This window comes from Camelus dromedarius, chromosome 3, assembly GCF_036321535.1.
Source record: "Camelus dromedarius isolate mCamDro1 chromosome 3, mCamDro1.pat, whole genome shotgun sequence".
NCBI classification, from domain to species: Eukaryota; Metazoa; Chordata; class Mammalia; order Artiodactyla; family Camelidae; genus Camelus; species Camelus dromedarius.
The window spans coordinates 79169074-79194787 of NC_087438.1; the positions used below are offsets into that span (position 1 = coordinate 79169074).

Sequence of the window (25714 nt, forward strand, 5' to 3'; positions counted from 1 at the left end):
TGTTTCAAAGTTTAGTTGCCTACAAGTTAAATTATCTTAAATATCAATACTGTTTTAGTATCAACTTTTTCCAATAAAAGCTAAGAGCTTTAGTTTCTCTGAATATAAGTAATACATGCACATCTTTTCTGAATGACTTTGTTTTAAGTGTTTCTTGTTTTATTTTATGGCTCAATCTAAAACTTCTTTTCTTTGAATGGGTGAGTTACCTATTTTCACTTATCAATGAAGATACGTCTGGTTTTAGATATATTAAATTTTCTGTTTTACAGATTTTTTTCTTTCCTTGGGCTTTTATTATGTGACCTCTTGCGTTTTTGGGGAGTGGATCTTTTGTCTTTATATATAGACCAGAGAATTCCACTATTAATGTGTTTTTGCCTATTATTTTTCTTTGTACGTCTCTTATTTTTTGCTTTATGACTGTTGCTTCTATGTATTCTGATGCATAAGACAATTCATAATAGTTACCTCTCATTTGTACTCAAGAACTTTGATTCCTTTAAGTGTATGTTGAGTACCTACGATGTCCTAGACCCTAGGGTACAAGGATGAACAAAAAGGACAAAACCTCTGCCTTCATGGATCTTACATCATGGCAGGGAGACAGTGAACAAGTAAGGGAATCACCGATGGGGAAAAGCCAGCCAGTTTGTCAGAGAAGACAGCACATTCATGGCCTGGCCTATGGCTGCCTTTCCATGCTGGTTCCCATCTCCCACTTGATACTGAGAATACTGAGTGTTTACAGTTTCCCCCGCAAACCACACTGTTACACTCCTCCAAGCTGCCCATTCATGCTGTTCCCTCTCCTAGGAGAGACTGCCCCGCTCCTTCCCCCTTTTCCTCCTTCAAGACTCAAGCCTCACCTCCTGTCTGACACGCACAGCTATGGGAAGCTTCCTGCTTTGCATATCACCTTCAAAAGTTCTCTGTCCAAAACACAATCACCACCACTGTTTACCTATTATACCGCAGTCCCCGATTTGCACACCAGTCTTTCCCAGACTATAATCTACTAGGAATCAGGGAACATGGCCTACTTATTTTGCTACACTAATGCTCAGTCCAGGCCTGATATATCAGAAGCACTCAATTTTTGCTGAACTGAAGCTGGGAGTAATACATCCATGTGGAGCATTGAAAAGTTATTTAGGAAACGTGTTTACTCACTCTTTCTTGAAATCTGGAAATTTCATCAGCAGCAGTTTTCCTTTTTTCTGCCTTTTCTGTCTTTTCCCTTATCTCCTTTTCAAGTCTCAAAAATTCTTCCTGTTCTTTCTTCTGCTGGGTGTAATTTTCTAGCAGCAATTTTAGTTTACACTGGCGTTGGCGCTCTTTCTGCTGCTTTTTCTCCTTCTCTTCCTCTTCTTTTAACTGGGAAGCATATTTCATTGACATTTCTATACTTTTCTGTTTTTTCCAAGCTTCAACTGCCAATTTCTGCTTCTTCCTTTGTTCTTCCTTTTGCTTTTGATTGTCCTCCTGTTTATTATGAAAAAGCATAGGTATGTTCTCCGCCTTTTCCTTTAATTTGAAAATTTCCTCCTTTTTTTGCTGCTTTTTGGTTTTCCAATTCTGAATAGACTAAGTGGTTAAGAAAAGAGAGGAAGAGAACATATTTTTAATAACCTGAAACATTTTAAAATACAACCCCAAATCCATCTTTCTAGAAAGAATACTGATTGCAGGACGCAGGTTGCTTACGTTTTAAAGTGTTTTTGGTTCTTTTTTTAACCAATGGAATTTTTTCCACTTCTGTTTGCAAAATATTTAATATATCTTTTAAAACACTGCATAATAGTTTATTCCTTTGGCCTTTCTCTTCCTCTCTTAATCCCAAGGTACACAAGGACTTCACCTCATGAAGTAGCCTCCTCTCCTTCACTGCCTTCATTTGTGTTCTGAGGAAATACTCCTTTCCTCTGATCATTTCATGTTTCCAAATCTTCCTTCTAGGCTTAGAATCCCTTCTGAGTCACCTATTTCTGGTCAAATATCAGAAGAATTGAAAGTGGGGTAGTTGAGAGCACACTGCTCTGAAGCCAGGTATTTGGGACCAAATCCTGGCCTTGTCATTTACCAGGTGTGACCTCGGATGAGTCACTAAATGTCTTTGTCCCTATTTTGCTCATCCGTAAGTGGAAAGTAGCAATTCTCGAATAGTGTTGTGAAGATGAAATGAGTCAGTGCCTGGCACATAGTGCTTCATAAGTGTGAAAAAAAGAAAAAGTAAAATAGCTTCGTATCTTCATATATGAGTATATAAAGATTATTTACAAGCCTAGCAGGCTTCTCTATGCCATACAGGACACATCCACTGAATTACTTTTCCCTCAAGTTGGGAAATCATTTCCTTATCTTTCCTTACGGTATATCATTCATTTTCATTAAATAAATCCTTATGGTATGTGTACTATATGCAACACAATGTGATAGGAACTACAGATGATTGAAACAATACTGAACGCCGTCTAGTATGGTGCTTTTCAAGGTACTGGTCCACCATGTCAGGAATTCATGCCAGAATGTAAATCAATGTACTGCTTCCTTCAATGAGAAAATTTTCTGTGAAAAAACAGTCACCTGAACTAAACAGTGTGTTTACTGGGTAGCTGATTCTGGTGTGATCACATTATCTCACTGAAGACCAGAAATAGTTTGCAAACTGACATCCACTCTGTGGGCCAGCTCTGAGCAGCTCTGCTCCAGGTGAGATAAGGTATGTCCATAAATATTATAATATAGAATATGCCATTGCACATCACACAAGATGTAGAAACAAAGTGCTAGGGAGATTCTGAGGGGCCTGTTTATGTTTTAGTAGATAAGAAAGAAGTAGCATCTGATCTGGGCAGATTTGGGCAGGCTGGCAGTGGAGGGGGGAAGAAAGAATGGAGGTTCCGGAAAGCAAGAACGAGATAAGCAAGGGTCCTTGGGCCAGAGAGGTCATGGCATGTCTGAAAATAAGTATGTTCATTTAGGAAAAACACAGGATATATTTAAGAAAGTGGGAGATAAAAATGGTAAATTTCCTACTCCACATTTTAAACTCAACAGATTTAAAACTGCATTCCTGATGCTTTCCCCCCAAACTTCCCTCTTCCCCTCCAGCATGTCCTACTTCAGTAAATGGCACCTCCCCTGTCACACCCCTTCCCACCCCCTGCTACATCCAGTCAATCATCAGTTATCAGGAAACAGAGTGGTGGGAACAAGAAGAGAAAGCTGGAATCCAGTAGTTTACCTTTATTACAAGAAGCACTGTGTCTTCCTTTTCCCTAGAGAGGTGGACCTCAAACTTTTAGCCTGTTAACAGAATAACCTAGGGGACTTGTTTAAACACAGATTTCAGGGCCCTATCTCCAGAATTTGGATTAGTTCTGGGGTTGGGGCCTGCTAAAGTCTAATAAGTGCTGATTTTGCTGGTCCACAGACCACCTCGCTTGGTCCATGGACCCCACATTTTCAGTATCCTAGGAAAGAAGCCCAAATAATTCTTAATAGCTTGATATTTTGAGTTTTTAAAAATGACTTAACATTTCAAAAATTTTTCTTAAAGTTTCAAAAGTCAACCTTCTGAACATTCAGCTTATTTTGTAGAAAAACAATAGCAACAAGAACAAACACCAGCTACCTCCCCTAAAACTTTAGACTACACATGGAATCAAGTATTTCTTTAATGCTCCTTAGGTATGTTTGGTGAACTGTCATACCTTTCTGGTTAAACCAACTGAGTTGAAGTTTATCTAAGCGAAGGCTACAAAAAAGTGACTCAGACTTAGACTATCTAAACTCCTGGTTATCAACATGGGGTAATTCTTGCCCTCCAGGGGACATCTGGCAATGTCTGTACATATTTTTGATAATCACAATTAAGGGGGTGCTACTAGCATCTCATGGGTGGAGGCCAAGGATCCTGCCAACCATCTTACAATGCACAGGACAGCCCCTACAGTAAAAAATTATCAGCCCAAATAGTCAACAATGCCAACATTGAGAAATCCTGCTCTAAATTAGAGCCAGAATAATATTTTTGTGAAAATGAAGCTTTTTAAGGTATTTGCTACAATAAAAGAGTTACTTTCTTCTCTGGAATGGCCAAAATTTTGAGTCTTTTAAAATAAGCAATGAGGCTGAAGTTTCAAAACTCAAAGAAACTTCTGAGTCAAAGGAGTTTTTCCTACTGTCTCTTTATTTTCTGTTGGAAACAATGTGGGCTTTGCTTTACCAAAAGCCTGAGTAGATGTGAATTTCCTACACCTCCAGTGGGCAGAGAGGAAGTGTTGCACAGGCAGAAGTTTTCTGACCCACTGTATTATTTCTTGGGGTAGATATGTTTGGGCTTAAAGATGTCCAACTGTAGTTCCACCAAAATTACTTAACTTCTCAAAGACTGTTTCACCCTCTTATGGTGGAAGAAAAAGTGTAACATTGTAAAATGACTATAACTCAATAAAAAAAATCTTAAAATTTTTTTTTTAAATTAAAAAAAGGAAAACTTCAATACTGAAAAAAAACACAAAACCTCATGGGGTTGTTGTACAGTTAGTAACACACGTTAAAGAGTTTAGCACAGTCCGAGAACACAAACGTACAACAAATGATAGCTATGATAATTATTATTACCTCTTTTTTTCTTTCTTCTAGGGCCAGAAATTTTTGATACCACTTTTCGTGCTGTTGAACTTCATCCTGTGTTCTTCCAGGAAGGTGTTCTAGAACTTCTCCCATAAATGCTGGCTTCCCTTTATGCTTGTTTCTCACCTTTACAAAGTTCTGGTGATCATAATCATCCCAGCCTCCTTGTCGCCCTCCTGATTGCTGAAGGAATTTTTCAAAATCTACCACTTCTTCTGGAAGAGTACTTGGGGTTACTTTGTCTACAGGAACTTTGCTTGACATTGCTCTGAAAGCTTTCTCTGTTTCTGAATTACCTAAAGCCCATGTGTCAATTTTTCTTGATATGGCACTCAACTCATTATTAGTTGTTTTCTCTTCTTTAATAAGCTCTTCATAGCTAAAATTTTAAAAATAAAGTTTGAATGGTAATTTACAAACCAATCCATATTAACTGTTCATTTTTGACTCAAATTTTATTATTCCTGACTCATTTCATGTCATCTTCTCCACTTAACATTATTAACATTTATAAAATCTAAGCCTTAAAAGAGTTTCCTCAGAGAAAAAAACGAACTTTCAAGTTCTCATTTGGGATTTTTAGTGGCCAAATATAAATGAAAATTCACTTTAAACAGGAAAAGCAGTCTAAAACCTAAAACAAAAGAAGAGAGCTGTTACATTGCCTTTGTGTTAAGACTAGTATTAAATACATAACAAAATAGTTTATATATAATAACCTAGTAGAGAGTTACTGAAAAATACAGGTAAATAATTTTATGTTAAAATAAGTTTAAAACTTACATCAACCTCTGCTCTTCCTTAAAAGTGTTAATTGCATTTTCAATTTCTTCCATCATTTCTCTGAGCTTTTCCACAACTGTAAAAAAAAAAAAATAGAAAAATTATGTCATATTTCATTATGACCAAGAATTAAACATTAGGAAAAAAAAGGGAATGTTCCCTTAAATTAAAACATTTCTTAGACTAAAGGATAAGAAAAAATGTGCTGTTAAATAGTGAGTTTTTATAACTGCAATTGTTTTGATTACAGATCTTTTCCTATGTACACATATCTTAAATATTACTTTTTCCAAAAAAATGTTTTATACTACACATACTGTTTTGTGACTTGCACTTTTTCTTTAACAAAATGTTGCAGTTAACTCTCCATATCAATGTACATATGACTACTTCATTATTCTTCTTATGACTCCATAGTATTTCATGGTCTAATGCTACTCTAATTGATTTAATTCATTCTCCAAATGATGAACTTTTAAAAAGATGCAATGCTGTACTTGAATGAATATTTTTAGAGGATAATTAACTTGAAATGCTAAATAAAAAAGTATGCCCACTTGACAGTATGCTAGACACTGTCACCTTGTCCATCAGAGAGGCTCTACCAACTTACAGTTCCTGAAAGTGCTCTTTCCCATGTACTTCTAAGCATTTCTAAAATGATACCCAAAAATTTATCATCATTAATTTGACATTTTTATAAAAATTAATAAGCCTGAGTATTTTTTCACATGTGTTTTGTATTGCTTTTGCCATAACATGCACCTTATTTGCCCATTTTTCTATTAGGTTACTTTGTTGTTCTAATTTGTAGGCACTTTATACATCATGGATATTAGCTTTTTAAGTTACATACATATTGCTAATGTTTTCCTAATTTGTATTTCAACTTTACTTACGGGTTTGAGGTTTTTTTAAGCCAATTATGTCTACTTCTTTCTTTACGGTTTCCTATCTTTGTCATTCTTATAAATTATGACACAATTATAAAAATGTTAACCTATGTTCTCTTCTAATATTTTTATGGGTTGATGAATTAACTTAATGAATAGTAATTATAATATTCACGTTGACTACTCTTCACTGCTTCCTTTGTTAGTTACACAAGAGCTTTATGTGCACTGTCTCACTTCATCCCCCTAACCATGAGTTAGGGCCTATGATAATCTCCATTTTAGAGCTGACAAAATGAAAGCGCAGAGATCAAGTAACTTTCCTAAAATCACTAACCTTATAGTTCAAGAATTTGACCCAACATCTGTCTGATTCTTAAGTCCACACATCTTCAGCATTTTACTGTTTGTTCTGATCTCTCAGGAATGAATGTTGGTATGAGCAAGGAGGGAAGGACAGAATTTTGCTTTTTACAAATGACTAGAATTTGCCCCAATACTATTTAGTTTAGTCGTTCCCTTAGGTATCTGAAATGCCTGTGGAAGGCAATAATTCCAAAAAGCAAATGATGGGAAAATACTAGGCTAAGAATCAAGAAATCAGTCTGTTTTCCTTTTCATTAGCTAAATCTGAATCTTTCCATACCACATCTTCAACCTATATGTGACACTAATATCTGTTCTATTTCATAATTTGTAGGGATTTGATGGAATTTTAAAGATTAAAAAAATACATAAACATCAGATATTACAGTTTTCCAAAGTATCCTTCTTAATCCCTAACCACAAAGGAGGGCTTAGCTCCTCCATTAATGCCAAAAAGAAAAATTTATTAGAAAAGTATAAATTTTTCTAATGAATAATAGAAAATACTAATATATAAGAAAGAATATAAAATCCAAATTTACTTACAGTCAGGTGTAGGCTTCACATCTTTTAACTGATGCTGAAGTTTCTTTACATTGTTGTGTATTTTGGCCAATTGTTGCTGGATTTTTGCTCCTGTAAGGAAGAAAGTATGTATTTTAAAATAATTCTGTAATAAATGTGTTTACCAATTCAGGATTCTTCACACAAGACTGATCACCATCACTTAGTAAATGATAACAAAGAGCAATTAAATAATGAACCAAAGATTGTTATTTATAAGTGTTAAATTAACTTGTTGTAATTTATGGACATAGATTTAAAAAAAAATTTTTTTATTTTGGGGGGTAGGTAATTAGGTTTGTTTGTTTGTTTATTTTTAGAGGACATACTGGGGATTGAACCCAGGACCTCATGCATGCTAAGCAGGTGCTCTACCACTTGAGCTATACTCTCCCCCTTATGCACATAGATTTTGATATCAACTATTGCTGGAATATTGAAACTGTCTAACCAATATTAATTCTATGAATACTGACAAACTTTCTAGTGAGAATTAACTTAATCTAACCACAGCCTCTAAGACAGGGGCTGGCGATACCCGCCGGTGTCACAGTCATGGCCTCGAGGAGATGTCTTAGGTGCCATTTACTGGTATCTCTGCTACCAGTTGCCAAGCTCAACTAAAGGACCAGCCTGAAGTAAAGTATTAGGCCCACAGTAAAAGCCTGAATAACAGAGGAGAGTCTCAAAGACTTTCAGATGTTCTCTATCAGCAGCAGGAAACACTGGATTCTTCTTTCATATTTTCTTTCTGAAGTAATAACATTACTTTAAAATTTACTTAAATTAATAGGCTAAAATCATATGCTCACACTGATATACATATTCCTATAATAATAATAATAATAGCAATATTATTTTGTCATTTTGGGTATTTTATTTATGCCCCCCTCCTTCGTTTTTTGCAACTTTGCCATAAATGAACATGAAGCACCAAAAGGCTCCGTTCAAAAGTCCTTAACAGCAATTTTTAAAAAAAGTTTACCTTTAAGCCTGAAGCCAGTGCTAATATTCAAAACAAACCTCAAATACGCCTATGTGACTTTGGTTTGTTCTATTTTTTATTAAAATTCAAGAGCTCCATAAAAGTAGAAAATAAATCCAATGTATTTTATAGGGTCTTACCCATTGTTGTAACTCTAGGTCAAGAAACTTCCCTAGTAAAGTAATTAGGAAAGCTTTTTGTTGTTTTATTTTTGCCATAGTTTGATCAGCTACAGTTATACCACTATAGTGCAAATGATCTTTTATTTATTCATTGGAAAGTGACATTCTGTACTATAGGCAAATGATTCAAGTACAATATTACATAAATGCAAGGTAAAATTGTGGCATGATATTTGAGGTAAGAAATAGGTATTTAGTACTTCTGAGCTGTAATATGTAATATGAAGGGAAAATTTCTATACCCTTGTACTAACACAATGCATTCCTTCTTCTCCTAAATAAGATAAACACAAAATGTGAATAAAGAGAGGCAAAACTGTAGAACAAAGGGAAATAAAAAGATAAAAATAAAGTTGCCTTAAAAAGGGGACAATCACATGAATTAAAATACACAGAATGGAGACACACTACTTAATGGCATGCTTGAGAGACAGATCAACCTCTCAGTTGTCTATTAAAGAACTGTGGGAAATTAAGAAATATTAAGTAAGGGATGTTTAGATTCCTCTATGAATTAAAGAGGAGAACAGGAAATTTGGTATATTTATTGGGTCTTGTTGTCATTCCAACAGAAAAGGGAGAATGATTCCTGCCACTATCTGACAAAAGATGATTTTTTAAAATCATGCAATCTTATATTCTGAAAGAAAAAAACTTACTAAGAATTTCTTTTAAATGGCTATAAGGAAGTCCCATGAGCAGTGTAATCTCTATATAATAAGTCTTAATATTTTATAAAGCTTAGTTGGTTGATAACCATTATTTTTCTTTTAATCAAAGCTAAGAAGTTTTTCATTATAACATAAGGATTTTGCAACATATAAAAGCTACTTCACAAAGAAACAAGGTATTCTAGCAGAATTCTTTTTTAAGGTCAACATTTAGTACACTGTTAACAATGATTAATATTCATAACAAACAACAGAAAATATTAGCTGTACAATCTATAAGGCACGTTCTTATATATTATCTAATCGGATGCACAGGCAGCACTCCTAAGGTAGAAATGGTAGGTTTTGTATCGCAGAAAAGCAAACTAAGGTTAAAGTAATTATGTAACTTGACCACTTCATACCACTGCTAAGTACAGGTTCTGAATCTGTTGATGCTTATTTAGTCCAGGCCTCAGTTAGCAAGACCATGGTGATGAAGATCAGAGAGCCCAGGAGTCCACTTCCCTTTACTTTAAAAAATTTTAATAGCATTCGTTGATTTGTCAGCCAAAAAACAAAACACTTTTTTTTTCTATTAAAATGAAAGACATAATCACAGAAAACAAGCCAAAAAACAAGCCAGCTAGAATGACTCAATAGTGACCCAAAAGAATAAATATGTACCCCTAGAGAACAAACTCTTTACCGACTAGAAAGTATCTTGATAGAGAATATAACACAGTCAGTGCACAAAGACAAAGCACAGGGCAAAACTACAACTTTATATCACTCAACAGATTTTGTTCATCATGAACTCAGCTTACTTTCTGTTTTCCTGCTGTTCATCAATTTGTTTTCCAGTTCTTCCAGCATACTGTGTTCCATTCTGAAGTCACTTTTTTGGTTGTAGAAATGACTATGTTTATCTTTTTCTATGTTAATAACTCTTTAGGGAAAGAAACAAATAGAAAATATGACTTCAGTATATTTTTAATTATTTAAAATATGAAGACACAATCAATACTTTATATTTGGATTAATTCATCTAAGGACTCAAAATATAATTACTTGGATCAATAAAGCTAAGGAATCAAAAGAGTAGTTAGAAAAGTATTAAATTCAACTAAAATCACAAGTAATTTGAATTGATACTTAAATTACAAAATGTTAATTTAAGAAAATTCAATCCTAGACTTGTTTTGAAAATACACAAACCTTTGGCTATTGATTCCAACTCAATCTCACTGTGGGCTGAAAATGGTCACCACTGCTGATGGCTGCTTTCAACAGAAGATATTGTTAACTTTGTAACATCAGTCAAGACATTTAACCTCTCCAGGTGTGAACCTTCTTATTGCTAAAATGTGACTACCTGCTCTCCACTACCCAACAGGGCTGTGATTAACATTATATGAGATAATTATATGTGAGGGATCTTTATAAAGTAACATGCACTAAGGAAATGCAAGTTATTAATATTAATACAACTAAAACTACAAAGGCAAACCATCTATGAAGACAGGACTTTTGTATATTTAAGGGATATTGTCTACATTTACTTCAAAATTTCCTTCGGCTCATCCTTGCTCTTTGGCTTTAATTCATCTACCAGTAAGGAGTTTGATTGTTAGTTTGAAACCCTGGGTAAAACAGAACAATTACCATTAAGAAAATTTTGTGATTGGACAAAGAAATTTATTTTCTCAACACCTTTTTCTTTCTCCCAGAAGGTGGAAACTAGTATGACTACTTCTCCACTAAACCTGAATTTAGTAAGTGGTGAGGTGTCTCTGGCCATTGACTTAATTTCATACAACCTGAGGGGCAACTATCTAAGGTAGAATTTCCAAAACTTTTTCACTTGCCACACACAGAGAAAATTTTAATATAAGGCATATTGGGATAAACAGAAAAGCATGCCACAGGACCTACCTGGCTGCCCCAAAGGCTAAAGGGAACATAACTTGGATGTATGTCTGGGAGAGGAAGCAACACTGGGTAGAAAAGAGACGTCAAATAGATTTCAGTCTCCAGGTCAACTCTAATGGATTGTGGGTGGCTACTGGAGTCCTGTGCTGAGGACTTGGAAGCCCATTTGGTCTCTGGATAGGGTGTGGGGAAATTACTATGATCAAATAGAAATGTCTGTCATGGACACGGGATATGCTCCGACAGTAAGTTATGTTTTGCCATTCCTGGATTAGAAATATTCACGTACAAAGACATTCAAAACGTAATAATGCAGAAAAATTGCCACACATAGGAAAAGATGCTCAACCTTGCTTATAACATGAGAAACGCAAATTAAAGCTACACCATGATAGAACTGTACAGCTATCAGATTGGCTAAAAAAAATCAAACGTTTAAATAATATATTCTGATGATAAAACTGTGGGGAAATAGGTCCTCCCATACATTGTTGGTAAAATTGTAAATTGCCTATGGGGGACAATATTCATCACATTTGCAAATTCATAGACCTTTGACTCAGCACTTCTACTTCTAGGAATTTTTCCTAAAGATAAATTCACACATATGCAAAATGATGTGAGCCTATGTGGATACTACAATTAATTATAGCCTTATTTGTTTTAACAAAACTTTGACTATAACGAAAATGTCTGTCACAAAGGAGCAGGTTGCATAGATTATGATACACTCATACACTGGAATACAATGCAGTGGTAGTGTGTACGATGTACTGATAAGGAAAGATCTCCAAGACAGACTCTATTTTTAACAAAAGTTTTATATGAAAATCTCAGACATACCTCAAAGTAGAGGATGGTAAACTGACTCCCCTCATATAGTTCCATATGTATACCCCGCACACCACTCTGATTCAACAATTTTACCTCTCTTGGTACATCTATCTTTTCTTTTCTCTTTCTGCTTAAGTATTCTAATGTAAATCCACGATATCTACATAATTTCACACCAACACACTTTAGTGTGCATCTCTAGAGATTATGGATATTTGACTTATATAATTCCAATGTCATTATCAGACCTGACAAAATCAATAATCCCTTAGTATCTAAGATATACTCAAGTTAAAAAAACAAAATAAAATAAGATGCAGAACAGTGTGTATAGTATGCCACCATTTATATAAGACAGGAAAAGTCTGAATATGTATTTTTCTTTCCTTGTAAGCACATCAAACATCTATGGAAGGATAAACAAGAAACTAAAAACAGTAGTCATCTGAGGGGAGGGGAAGTGGGTGGCTGGGGTCATGGGTGAAAGAGAGACCTTCCACTGTGTACCCTTTGATATGAACTGATTTTTCAATTATGTGAGTGTATATGCTATTCTGAAAAAAACAATTATATTAGAAATTGTGTTTTTGCCTTTGCATTCAGTGAGAATTGTGGGATAGAAATACTCTTCCAATAGATTTTTCTAATACTCTTTCAAATAGTTATTCCAAAAACCTTGTAACAGACGAGGAAAGCCTAATTAGAGCTATAAAACCAACACATACTAGTCGGCAAGGTATCTATACTGGCATAATCTGCTCGTTTGCTATTTATATGGACATTAACTGCTTGGTGAGTTATCCTACCTAGAAAAAAAATACATAAACCAGAATTTCTAACCTAGAGTTCAATTCTAAGGTAGTGCATTTTGGATATTTAAAAAATTTGTATTTTATCAAATGCTGAGTATTAAAAATATGAGAATCATACAAATGCAGTGAGAATTCAGTTTTACAAAGCTACAGTATGGCATAACTTTTCAAAATTCAAACAGTACACTTTTTTATCAGTAGCATTTCTAAACAGACAACTGCCACTAATTCTGGCCTAGAGACCATTTCTTATGAAAGGTTCCTTTACTCTTGGTTCTTTAGCAGATTGATACTGTATAAATGAAAAGCAGTCTTTATTTTATAAAGCCTTCAAATACAGGTTAGGGTTGAGTGCTCTGAGTTCTAATACTTTTATCGTAACTCATGATATTTGTTGTATCATATGGTGCTACTAACAACATTGAACATTCAGTAAATATCACAGGTTATTTAAAGAAAAATAATATACACTAAAAATTAAAATAAATGGCAACTTCTCAATTATTCTAGTCAAAATTTACAGGATGGAATTGAAAGGGTCAGAGACCAAGGAAGGGACACCAATTAAAAGGCCATTAAAAAAAATAACTCAAGGGTACAGACTTTTCATTAAAATTATTCACTCACTCAAAAATATTTACCAAGTGCTTACCTTGGTAAGTGAAAATATATTCAATTTGCTACTTGATATATGTCATCTAAAAAAATAACTATTGTTTTCCTTGAAATACACTGATTCAAAGTGGTAAAAATAAATAAATAAAATTTAATAACTCTACTTAAAATTAACTTTGTATTAAATAGTTTATTATCATTTGTCTATTTCATACATTCCCACCTTTCTCCTGTTTTATATTTGAAAAGTTAGTGATTAGAATTTCATTAACTTAATGTGGCTTGGATAGGTGGAATAGAATTAACTTTATATTGCCCATAATAAAATGGCTAGTAATGTTACTTGAAGATAATGTTCTTATACTTACTGATTTTTAAATTTTTCTGCCGTGCGTATGAATTCTGCCTTCTTAGTCCGATTAACTTTCTGCTTCCAGTTTTGAAGCTGAAAAGGACAAATTCCACCTGAAGTACCAAGACAGCCATCATTCTACAGAGAAAACAAAACTAAATTTATCCTCAATAATACAAATGGTAGGATTTTGAAATGGAATTTTTTAAGAGATAAAACATCAATAATGGGGAAAATTTCTCAGGGGAAAATTTGGGGGCCAATGTTATTAAATTTAAAAAAATACATTTTGTGGAAGAAGGCATATCTATCTTAAATTAGTGAGTCAGAAATGTGAAATCTTCAGAGACTTAGACAAAAATCTAATTCTTTCATTTATTCAGTCATTTAACAATACGTATTGAACACTTAAGATGTGACAAGTGCTGCACTAGACACTAGAGAAGCAAATGATGACTCATGATTATATGGCCCCTGCCTTGAAGTCTAGTGAGGGAAACAGACTTAAAAAGAAAAGAGTAAATAAACAATAAGTTAAGGGGAAAAAACTCAAGTACAATAAATGAGATTAAGGAAATAAGAAGTGCTGAGATGAAGATAATAGAGCAAAGGGCTGTTTTCAGTTAGGATGGGCAAAGAAGATCTATTTAATGGGCTGATGTTTAAGAAAAAATGAAATCAGCCATGCCAAAAGCTGTAGGGAAAGGTGTGCCAGGCAAAGGGAACAGCACGTGCAAAAAGTCTGACAGCAGAAAAAATCTTCGCTACTTCAAGCAGAGAAAGGCCAACTGTGATAAGAGATAAGTAAAGTGTGGAGCTTGGTAGGCGATGACAGGAGAGAGGGAGGCATGTGGCATTTCACACCCACATTTTAAGTCACTAGGTGAGTCTGGATTTTACTGAAGGGGTTTGAGAAGGATAATGTCATGATATATGTAATTTTTTAGGAAAATCTTTCTGGCTATTTTTTTGGAGAATAAACTGGTGGAAGGTGGTGGAGGGGTGAAGCAAGATTGGAAGCAGGAGAATCAATGAGGTAGGTGGTGCAGCAACGCAGACAGGAGTGATGGCGTCCAGGACTACCAGGGAGACAGTGGAGATTAAAGTAAGAAGAGTAAATATATCTTGGAGGTATAATTAAGAGGAACTGTTTACAGCCTGGATGTGGGAGATGAAGAAAAAAGGAAGCAAGCCTTTAAATTTCTAGGAACAAGCAAGCATTAAGTAATGAATTTTGGAAATACTTTTAAAATTGAGATACAATTTACATGCCATTAAATGTACATAAAGTTTACAATTCAGTAGTTTTTAGTATATTCACCAAAGTTGTGCAACCAGCAACACCATCTATTTCCAGAACATTTCCATCAGACCCAAAAGAAACCCCATACTCATTAAACAGTTGCTCCCCACCCCCATTTCCCCCTACCCCTTGACAACTATTAATCTGTTTTCTAATTCTATGGATTTGCCTATTCTGGACAATTAATATGAATGAGATCATACAATATGCAGTCTTCTGTGTATGACTTCTTTCACTGGGCAAAACGTTTTCAAGATTCATCCATGTTGTAGCATGAATCTGTACTTTGCTGCTTTTTATGGCAGAGTAGTATTTCATTATATGGATCTACCACCTTTTGTTTATTCACTCATCAGTTGATGGACAATTGGGTTATTTTTGCTGTATGGTCAATATGAATAATGCTACCAAGAACACCTGTGTACAAGTTCTAGTATGAATATATATATTCAGTTTTCTTGGGTATACACCTAGCAGTGGAATTTCTGGATCACCAGGTAACTCTTTTTTACTCTCCCATTTAAACATTTTGTTTGTCTTTTCATTGTTAAGCTGGAAGCATTCTTATTAAGTCCTTATCAGAAAAACAATTTGCATATATTTTCCCCTATTTTGAGTTGTCTTTTCACTTTCCTGATAATGTCTGTCTTTTTTATTACAATCAACCTAATGGATGTAAAGTGGTGTCTCACATTGGTTTTGACTACTCCATAATGACTAATGATGCTGAGCATCCTTTCATATACTTATTAGCCACTTCTTTGGTGAAATATCTACTTATACCTCTTCCTATTTTTAAAACTGGGTTGTCTTTTTATTTTTGAGTAGTAAGAGTTACTTATATATTTTAGATATGTCCTTATCAATATATGACTTGCAAGTATTTTCTCTCATTCTCTGAGCCATCTTTTCACCTTGACAATGTACTTTTAAGCACAAGGGTTTTATATTTTGATGGAGTCCAATTTACCTGTTTTATCTTTGGTTGCTTGCCCCATTAGGTGTCATACAGAAGAAACTATTACCTAATTAAAGGTCATGAAGATTTACATCCATGTTTTCCTCTAAGAGTTTCGCAGTTTTATCTTTTACATTCAGGTCCCTAATCCATTCTGAGTTAATATTTATGTATGGCCTGTGGCAGATGTTCAACTTCACTTTTTAGTCTATGGATATCCAGTTGTCCCAACATCTGTTGAAAAGACTATTCTTTCGTTATTGGATTGTATTAGTATCCTTGTTGAAAATCAATTGCTCATAAATGTAAGGGGTTACTTTTTAACTCTCACTGATATATCCATCCGTAGGCCAGTACCACATTGTTTGATGACTGCATCTTTGTACTAAGTTTAGAAATTAACAAGTGTGAGTCCTCCTACTTTGCTCTTTTTCAAGATTGTTTTCATTATTTTGAGTCTCCTGCATTTCCCATATAAATTTTAGGATCAGCTTGACAATTTCTGCAAAAAAAAAAAAAAAAGGGTAGCTGAGATTTTGATAGGGATTGCAGTGAACCTATAAATCAATTTGGGGAGTACTGCCATCTCACCAATCTTAATTCTTCATATTCATGAACATAAAATGTGCGTTTAGGTAGGTCTTCTTTAATTTCTCTCAAAGATGCTTTTAAGTTTTCAAAGTATATTAGCTTCAGATATACAGCAAAGTGATTCACTTATGCCTATGTGCATATACTTTTTCATATTCTTTTCCATTACAGGTTATTACAAAATATTGAATATAGTTCCCTGTGCTATACTGTAAATCCTCATTGTTTATTTTATATATATAGTGGTATGTATCTGTTAATTCCATGCTCCCAGTTTATCCCTCTACCCCCCTCCCCTTTGGTAACCCTAAGTTTGTTTTCTATGTTTGTGAGTCTGTGTCTGTTTTGTAAATAAATTCATTTGTACTATATTTTAGATTCCACATATAAGTGATAGCATATAATGTTTATCTTTCTCTGTCTGACTTACTTCACTCAGTATCATAATCTCTAGGTTCATTCATGTTGCTGCAAATGGCAGTATTTCATTCTTTTCAATGGCTGAGAAATATTCCAAAACAGTATTATTTTCTTAACTTCATTCTTGAATTGTCCACTACTACTGTATAGATTTTTGTAAATTGTTCTTGTACCCTGAAAGCCAGCAGAACTTGTCTATTAGTTCTAATAGTGTGTGTGTGTGTTGTGTGTGTGTGTGTGTGTGTGTGTGTGTGTGTGTGTGTGTGTGTGTATTCCTTAGGATTTTTTATATAGAAGACAATGCCACCTGCAAATAAGGATAGTTTTATTTCTTCCTTTCCAATCTGGATGCTTTCTATTTGCTTTTCTTGCCCAGTTGCCTGGCTAGAATCCCCAGTAAATAAACTGGTAAGCGTGGATATTCTTGTCTTGTTCCTGATCTTACGGGGAAGCCCTCACTCTTTCGTCATTAAGTATTAAGTTAGCTGTTCGTATTTCATAGATGTCTTTATCAGGCTGAGAAGTTGCTTTCTATTGCTAGTTTGTTGAATATTTTTATCGAGAAAGAGTGTTGGATTTTGTCAGTTGCTCTTTCTGCATCCACTGAGATGATCATACAGTTTTTGTTCTTTACACTATCAATATGTTCTATTACGTTGATTTTCATATGCCTGGAATAAATCACAACTAATCATGGAATATAATCCTTTCCTACATTGTTAGATTTGGTCTACTAGTGTTTTGTTGAGAATCTTTGCATCCGTGTTCCTAAGAGATACTAATTTGTTATTTTCTTTCTTGTGATGTCTAATTTTGTTATCAGTGTAATAATGGTCTCATAGAATGAGCTGAGAAGTGTTTCCTCCTCTTTTTTTTGGAAAAAAAAAGCCCCTTTTATATTTACCTCTACATTTGTCTTTATTATTTGATATATTTATATATCTTCATATTATATTACCTTTATTATTACATACATTTACATTATACTGACTTTTATATTTACCTCTACGTTTACCTTTACCAGTACACTTTACTCATATTATTCTCCATGTGGATTCAAATTATTGTCTAGTATCCTTTTATTTTCACTTAAAGGATTTCCTTTAGTATTTCTTGAAGGACAGATATACTGGCAATGAATTCTTAGTTTTTTAAAATCTGTGAATATCTTCCCCTTCATTTTTTTTACTAAAGATTTTTACATTATACTGTGAGAAATTTATGTAGACAGTAAAATTTTTTTAAATTTGTTCATTAGTTTATTTTATGTATATAATATAACCCTGATCATATGGGGAAATTATGTTTAGCTGATGAAAATATGCTCCAATTCTGACAAGAAGTACTATACAGTTGACCCTTAAACAGCACAGATTTGAACTGTGTAAGTCCACTGATGTGCATCCTTTTTTCCAATAAATATACTGGAAAATATTTTTGAGATTTGTGATAATTTGCAAAAACTCACCAATGAACCACATAGCATAGAAATATTGAAAAAATTAAGAAAAAGGTATGTCATGAATGCATGAAATATATGTAGATTCTAGTCTATCTTCAACATAGGTGAAAGGTGATATTTAATATAAAACTAATAATCTGTCAATTTTCTTACTGTTTTATAGCTTTGCTTTCAAAGAATTATATTACCATACAGTATGCCTCTCTCTCCTAATTGGAGAAACTGCATGTCAGTCTATCATCACAGGTAAGTGGTTTTTCAAAAAAATGGAACAAAGTTTCCAATACTATATTATGACTATGACTATGACTATGACTATAACATTGTAAGCCATAGATATTTTATAACGATTCATTCATTAGTGTATAGGCTAGGTTACTGTGAAGCAATCATATTGATTACACTAGGCTACCATAAAGAATATTGCTACTTTTTCATTATCAATGCATGAATTGTCATAGCTATAAATAAATATGAATTTCTTCTTCACATTATCTTTTCATTTTTTATGTCGTGTGTTAGTAATACATATAACATCTACAGTGTTTTGTACCATATAAAACAATGTTGACATATGTACTGACAGGCAATTCATCTTGTAAACAGATGATGTAAACTTACAGTACTGATAAATACAGTAAATATAGTTTTTCTTCCTTATGATTTTCCTAATGACATTTTATTTTCTATAGCCTATTTTATTGTAACAATATGGTATACAATATAATACAAATAACTTATAAAACATGTGTTAATAAACCAGAAGATCAATAGTATGTTTTTAGTAGTTTTTATAGATATTTTCCATTTGGTGAGACATCATTCTCCTACTTTATTTTATTTCTTTAGAAATAGTTTCCTTTAGCTTTTTGAACATATTTAAAGTAGGTGATTTACAATGATGTTAGAACACTTCCCCATTTGATAAACAAAAATTAACTCAAAATGGCTTAAAGACTTAAATATAAGACAAGACACAATAAATCTCCTAGAAGAAAACACAGGCAAAACATTCTCCGACATAAATCTTAGCAACGTTCTCCTAGAGCAGTCTACCCAGGCAATGGAAATAAGAGCAAAAATAAACAAATGGGGCCTAGTTAAACTCATAAGCTTTTGCACAGCAAAGGAAACCATAAACAAAACAAAATGACAACCTATAGAATGGGAGAAAATATTTGCAAATTATGCAGCTGACAAAGGCTTAATTTCTAGGATATAGAAACAGCTCATACAACTTAATAAGCAAAAAGCAAACAACCCAATCCAAAAATGGGCAGAAGACCAAAATAAGCATTTCTCCAATGAAGACATACGAATGGCCAATAGACATATGAAAAATGCTCAGTATCACTAATTATCAGAGAAATGCAAATCAAAACTACAATGAGGTATCACCTCACACCAGTCAGAATGGCCATCATTCAAAAGTCCACAAATGACAAATGCTGGAGAGGGTGTGGAGAAAAGGGAACCCTGCTATGTTGCTGGTGGGAATGTAGTTTGGTGCAACCATTATGGAAAATAGTATGGAGATTCCTCAAAAAATTAAACATAGACTTACCATATGATCCAGCAATCCCACTTCTGGGTATATATCCAGAGAGAACTCTAATTTGAAAAGATACATGCACCCCAATGTTCATAGCAGCACTATATACAATAGCCAAGATATGGAAACAACCTAAATGTCCAATGACAGATGACTGGATAAAGAAGTTGTGGTATATTTATACAATGGAATACTACTCTGCCATAAAAAGAATCAAATAATGCTACCTGCATTGGATGGTATGGATGGACCTAGAGATCACCATTCTAAGTAAAGTAAGTCTGAAAGAGAAAGAGAAATACCATACGATACCACTCACATGTGGAATCTAAAAAGAAAAACAGAACACTATGAATTCATCTAAAAAACAGAAACATACTCACAGACTTAGTAAACAATCTTATGGTTACTGGGGAAAGGGGGTGGGAAGGGATAAACTGGGAGTTTGATGTTTACAAATGTTAGCCACTATACACATAAAAATAGATTTTAAAAAAAGTTTCTTCTGTATAGCACAGGGAACTATGTTCAATAGCTTGCAATAACCTTTAATGGAAAAAAAATATGAAAACAAATATATGTATGTATATGCATGACTGGGACGCTGTGCTGTACACTGGAGATTGACACACTGTAATTTACTGTACTTCAATAAATAAATAAATAAATAAATAAATAAATAAATAAATAAATAAATAAATAAATAAAGTAGATGATTTAAAGTCTTTGCCTATTATGCCCAACATCTAGTCATCCTAAGGGACAGTTTCTTTTTACTAGTTTTTTAAAAGTTTTTCTGTGTGTGGACCATACTTTCTTGTTTCTTTGCATATCTCACAATTTGTTTGTCAAAACTCAACATTTTAAATAATACAATGTGGCAACTCTGAAAATGAGATTCTCTCCCCTCCCTATGGTTTGTTGTTGTTGTTGTTTGTTTAGTCACTCTTTTGAACTAATTTGGTAAAGACTGTATTATTTGTCTGTGTGGCACTGAAATTTCTGATTAGTTAGCTTAGTTGTCAGTGAATGACTGGTTGGTCTTAGATGTCTTGAACCAGTAAGTCTCCCAGCCTTTGCCGAGGGGGTCTGTGTACATGCTGGGGCATGCCATCAGCACTTTGGCACTTTACAACTCTACCTTAGCCTTCACTTCCTGCTTGCATAGCATTTCAAGGTCAGCCAAAAAAGAGAACTCAGGCCTTTTAGGTCTTCTCTGGTGCATTCGTTTTCTACTGCTACAATAACAAACTTACCAAAAATCAGTTTACCACAAATTTAGAGGCCTAAACAACACAAATTTATTCTCTTAAAGTTCTGGAGATCAAGTCTAAAATTAAGGTGTTGACAAGACTGTGTTATTTCTGGAGGTTCAGGGGAGAATCTACTTCCTTAACCTTTCTCAGCTTTTAGAGGCCATCTACATCCCTTGGCTCATGGCCCCTTCCTCACATCACTTCATCCTTTTCCATTGTCACATCTCCTATTATTGGTTCTGATCCTCCTGCCTCCCTCTTACCTTTGTAAATGTATCAGCCCACCCAGATAATCAAGCATAATTGTTCCATCTCAAGATCCTCAATGTAATCACATCTGCAAAGTTCCTTTTACCATGTAAGGTCACATTCACAGGTGCTAGGGATCAGATGTGACTATCCTTGGAGGGGAGGGGGACTCTGCAGTCTGGACCTACATACAGCCCTATTCATGCGTGTGATCTTCTAGAGGAAATCCATTTTGAGTACTCATTTGAAATCAGAGAAGGAATATAGTTATTACTAATGGATCATTCCAGGCAGCCAAATGCCATAAAATACAGACCATCACAGGGGAGTCACCAGAAACAGAACAAACAGAGGACACAGCCCTGTCCCGGTACAAAACCAGGACATATACTAGTGTGATACTGCTAGAGACACTTCAAAAAAAAGTCGTAATTCAGCTGCTAAAATGGTCAAGAGGAAAATGGCAATAGAGAGAATAAAGAAATATGTAGCCTTTGCCCTTAAAAGTCAATGGCTGAGGGGAATTATGAAAAAATAGTACATAAATATTAAAATGCATAGATATGGTACATTATTACTTTTTGTAATGACTGAGAAATTTATGGGATTCCACACCCAACGGAGGTTGTAAAATAAAATACAATATAAAAGAGTTCTGGTGGGGAGGGTATAGCTCAGTGGTATAGTACAGGCCCAGCATGTAAAAGGTCTGGGTTCAATCCCTAGCACCTCCATTAAATAAATAAATGAATAAATGAATAAATAAATAAATAAATACTTAATTACCTCCCTCAATTTTTTTAATATTAAAAAAAAAGAGTTCTAAAACTTTAAAGATAATTACTCCAAAATAATTTAAGGGAACTGTTATAGACTGAATTATGCATACCTAATTCATAGTTGAGGCCCTAGCTGCCTTTGTGACTAGATTTGGAGATGGGGCCTTTAAGAAAGTAATTAAGGTTACATGAGGTTATAAGGATACAATCCTAATCCAATAGGACTAGTGACGTTATAAGAAAAAGAGACATGAGAGAACCCTCTCTTTCTGCACATGCACAGAGGAAAGGCCATGTGAGGACACAGCAAGAAAGCAGCTGTCTATAAGCCAGAAACCAACCTTGACAGCACCTTGATCTTGGGCTACCCAGTCTCCAAAACTATTTAAAAAACACATTTCTGTTGTTTAGGCTACCTCTCTGGTATTTTGTTATGGAAACCCTAGCTGGCTAAATTGGAACTCCAGATATTTTGGCAGACATTTCTAATATCATGAGGTTGTCATGAGAAAGTTAGCTCTTCTCAGGAAAACATCAGGTGGTTTCACTCTTAGAGTCAACAGGAATATTCATTCACGGAACTCTATGACAAATACTCAAGCTCAGTGCTAGGCTGTAGAATTTGAGTGTATAGTGTGTGAGTACGTGTGTGTGTACACGTGTGTATGTGTATATGCATTTGTGTGTGGTATGTTCGGGGAATACAAAGATGGATAATACATAATTAAACTCCTCAAAATCACAATATGGTACAGCAGAGATTCTAATTCCTTTTTTAAAAACCCAAACACCTTTGAGAAATTCTGCCTCACTATTATTGTGATTATCAACCAGGAGGCTCTGCCTTCTCCAAGCTGATGAGACTGTATAAAGCAGGGTGTCTCAACCTCAGCACTACCAATATTTTGGACCAGATGATTTTTTGTTGTGCTTTCCTTTGAGTCTGTGCCCACTTGATCCTAGCAACACAAATGACATTCCTCACAGCCCCCCTGCAGTTGTGACAAAGCAAAACTGTCTCCAGACATTGTTAAACATTAGGGACTGATAGAAAAGTTGAAACAGCTTCACAAGAGATTCTGATCCAACTCTGAGGAAAGGCAAACCTCTGAGGATCACCAGGTGGGTAAGAGTGTGCATCAATTAACAATGTTAGGCAACTTGAGAGAAATGCAAACCAGGCGGTTATAAGAATGTACAGAACAAATCATTTTCAGCTAAAGTAAGCCAGAAAGGTTTCATGGAGAAAGCCAGCAAGAAGGCTAAAACACCAGGGTCATACAGCTAAAAAAAAAAAAAAAAATCTTTAAAACACTTCAGTATATTTTATATATTATGTATATCCTATATATATTTATTTCTGTAATAATATATTTTACATGGTATTATTTTTCTATGTTTTATATTTTTTCCTAACACACTTGAGCCAGAGTTAGAATAGCAAAAAGAATTACAGAAGATGTGTGAGAAAATTTGTCTCAGGTGGAATTTCTTGAATTTACCTAAGTAAAGACAATGTATTTCCTTAGAGGAAGAAAAAGATGGAACCTGTCCTCAGCCCACAACAGTCTTTCATCAGGTAGGACTTATCCACAAATATTGTGAGTGTCTACTATGTTCCTGGCTACACAGGCACAGTTCTCAGTGCTGGTAATACAATAGTGAGTAAAGCTTCCAAAAGTTCCTTCCTTCCTAGAGGACAGGGTTTACCTTTCCAGGCAGTGTGGAGAAAGACAATAAAAAAAACAGATGTAAAATATGCAATGTATCATACAGTAATAGGTGCCATGGAGAAGAATAATACCAGAAAAGAGAACAGGGTGTGCTGGATAAGGGGATTCAGTTTGGTGGGGGGTGGGGGGCATGGAAAGAATCACTGAGCTGATGGCATCTGAACAAAGTTATCTGAAGGCAGAGATGGGGCTGGCCAAGAGACCATGAGGGAAGAGCATTCTAAGCAGAGGGAATAGCAGCTGCAAAGCTCCTGAGGTAGGAGAGTGCTTGGCAGTCTGAGGGACCACCAGGAAGTTATGGCTGCAGCAGAGTCAGAGCAGGGAACTGGAGATGAGGGGGCAGGGAGGTAGTGGGGGCGGCTCATAGGTCTCCTGGACCATGGTAAAAACGTTTGCTTTTACTCCGAGGGATCTGAGCAGTAAAGTGTCATTACGGGCTGAATAACCTGGCTGTTGCGAATGAAGGCAAGACTAGAAAAACAAAAACCAATTAGCAAAGTATTTCTGCTAGGAGAAATGATGGTGTGGACAAGGGTAGTAGCACATGAGGTAAGAAGGCGGGATTCTGGATTGATTTGGAAGCTAGAACAGACAGAACTTGCCTATGCTTTGGGTGTGGGCTGTGAGAGAATGAGTCAAGATATTTGACCTGAGCAGGGGAATCCCAAAATTCTCCTTGACGGATCCTCTGGTCCTCAGTGCGGAGAAAGGGGTCTTAAGATCATCTTTGGAAACACGTCTGCCTCAGACCATCCAATATTTGATTCCTCCTTGTGTTCCCAGGGTAGGTCCAACAGAGAAGCCACCAGTTACTGGGCACCGAATCTCTCTCTAAACAAGCATTGTACCAGGGGCTACCCAGACTTATTATCCAGGGTTCAGAAAGGTGCATATCATCAATTCTAATTTTTAGAGAAGAAACTGAGTCACCGAGAGGGTAAGTATGTTCCTATCTCATAGGAACTGCTAGGGAGCCGCAGAGCCAGGGTTCCACCCTGGTCTTCCCCGACTCCAAAACCACAAGGGAGGTGACTCTGTAAACGCAGTTAAACGCACAAGCGAACCAAGCGCAATGTCTGGCGTGTGCCAGGCCCCGAGCAAAGGAAGGCTATCACCGCGCCTCCCGCTTCCTGCAGCCGCGCTTAGAGGACACCTGTTCAGCTGGGGGTCCCGTCCCGCCTCCAGGGCCTGCAGCCCCCTCGGGCCCACGTCCGCCTCCTCGATTTACCTGTTGCGGCACCGGCGCTGCTCCTACGCCGGTCCCAGCGGCCGCGCCCGCCCCCGCCACAGCCCCGGCTACAGCCGTGGCCGCCGCCGCCACCACTACCGTCGTCAGAGCGGCCATCTTTCCAAGCCTAGACACTCGGGCCGCTGCGGCCACCCAAGCTCGGGGTGCGCGGCTTCGGGCGTGGGCAGGTCCTGGCTCTGCTGAGGCGGCGGGCTTCCTCTGGGATGCAGAGCCCAGCCGAGGTACGGGGCGGGGCCAGAGCACAGGGCGGGACCGGGGCGCAGGGCGGAGCCGGGCCGGGTGCAGGGTGGGGCGGGGCCGGGACCAGGGCGGGGCCGGACCGCGGGGCGGGTTGCGGGCGGGGTGAGGCGAGGCGGGGCCGGGCCGGGGGTGTGGGCGGGGTGGCGCGCTCCGCTCCGTTACGCTCTGAAACGCGGTTGTCTTACCGTGCACGTATCTACTCTTATTCTTCAAAATCTTTCTCTTCGCCTCTGTCGTCCCCTAACTGCCAAGAGAATTCATTGTTTTTTTTTATTATCACACTTAAATGTATTCCTGTCATATATAGATATAT

At 35.9% G+C, this 25714-nt stretch overlaps 1 protein-coding gene across 3 annotated transcripts in view; it reads right to left on the reverse strand.

Annotated features, from left to right (window-relative positions):
- Window positions 1–25406, reverse strand: part of CCDC112 (coiled-coil domain containing 112) — a 28133-nt gene extending 2727 nt beyond the window's left edge. Inside the window, exons 1-8 of one of the 3 annotated variants that reach the window (XM_064483273.1) lie at window positions 25141–25265; window positions 24562–24600; window positions 13626–13747; window positions 9892–10013; window positions 7230–7319; window positions 5425–5500; window positions 4630–5020; window positions 1174–1587 (exon numbers count right to left, since the gene is read on the reverse strand). In XM_064483273.1, coding sequence (XP_064339343.1) covers window positions 1174–1587; window positions 4630–5020; window positions 5425–5500; window positions 7230–7319; window positions 9892–10013; window positions 13626–13747; window positions 24562–24600; window positions 25141–25257 — 1371 coding nt within the window. In that variant the 5' untranslated portion in view covers window positions 25258–25265. Of the gene's footprint in view, window positions 1–1173; window positions 1588–4629; window positions 5021–5424; window positions 5501–7229; window positions 7320–9891; window positions 10014–13625; window positions 13748–24561; window positions 24601–25140 lie in introns of all 3 variants that reach the window. The other 2 variants (XM_064483265.1, XM_031448845.2) reach the window with 2 other exon arrangements.
- Between the last annotated feature and the right edge of the window lie 308 nt (window positions 25407–25714).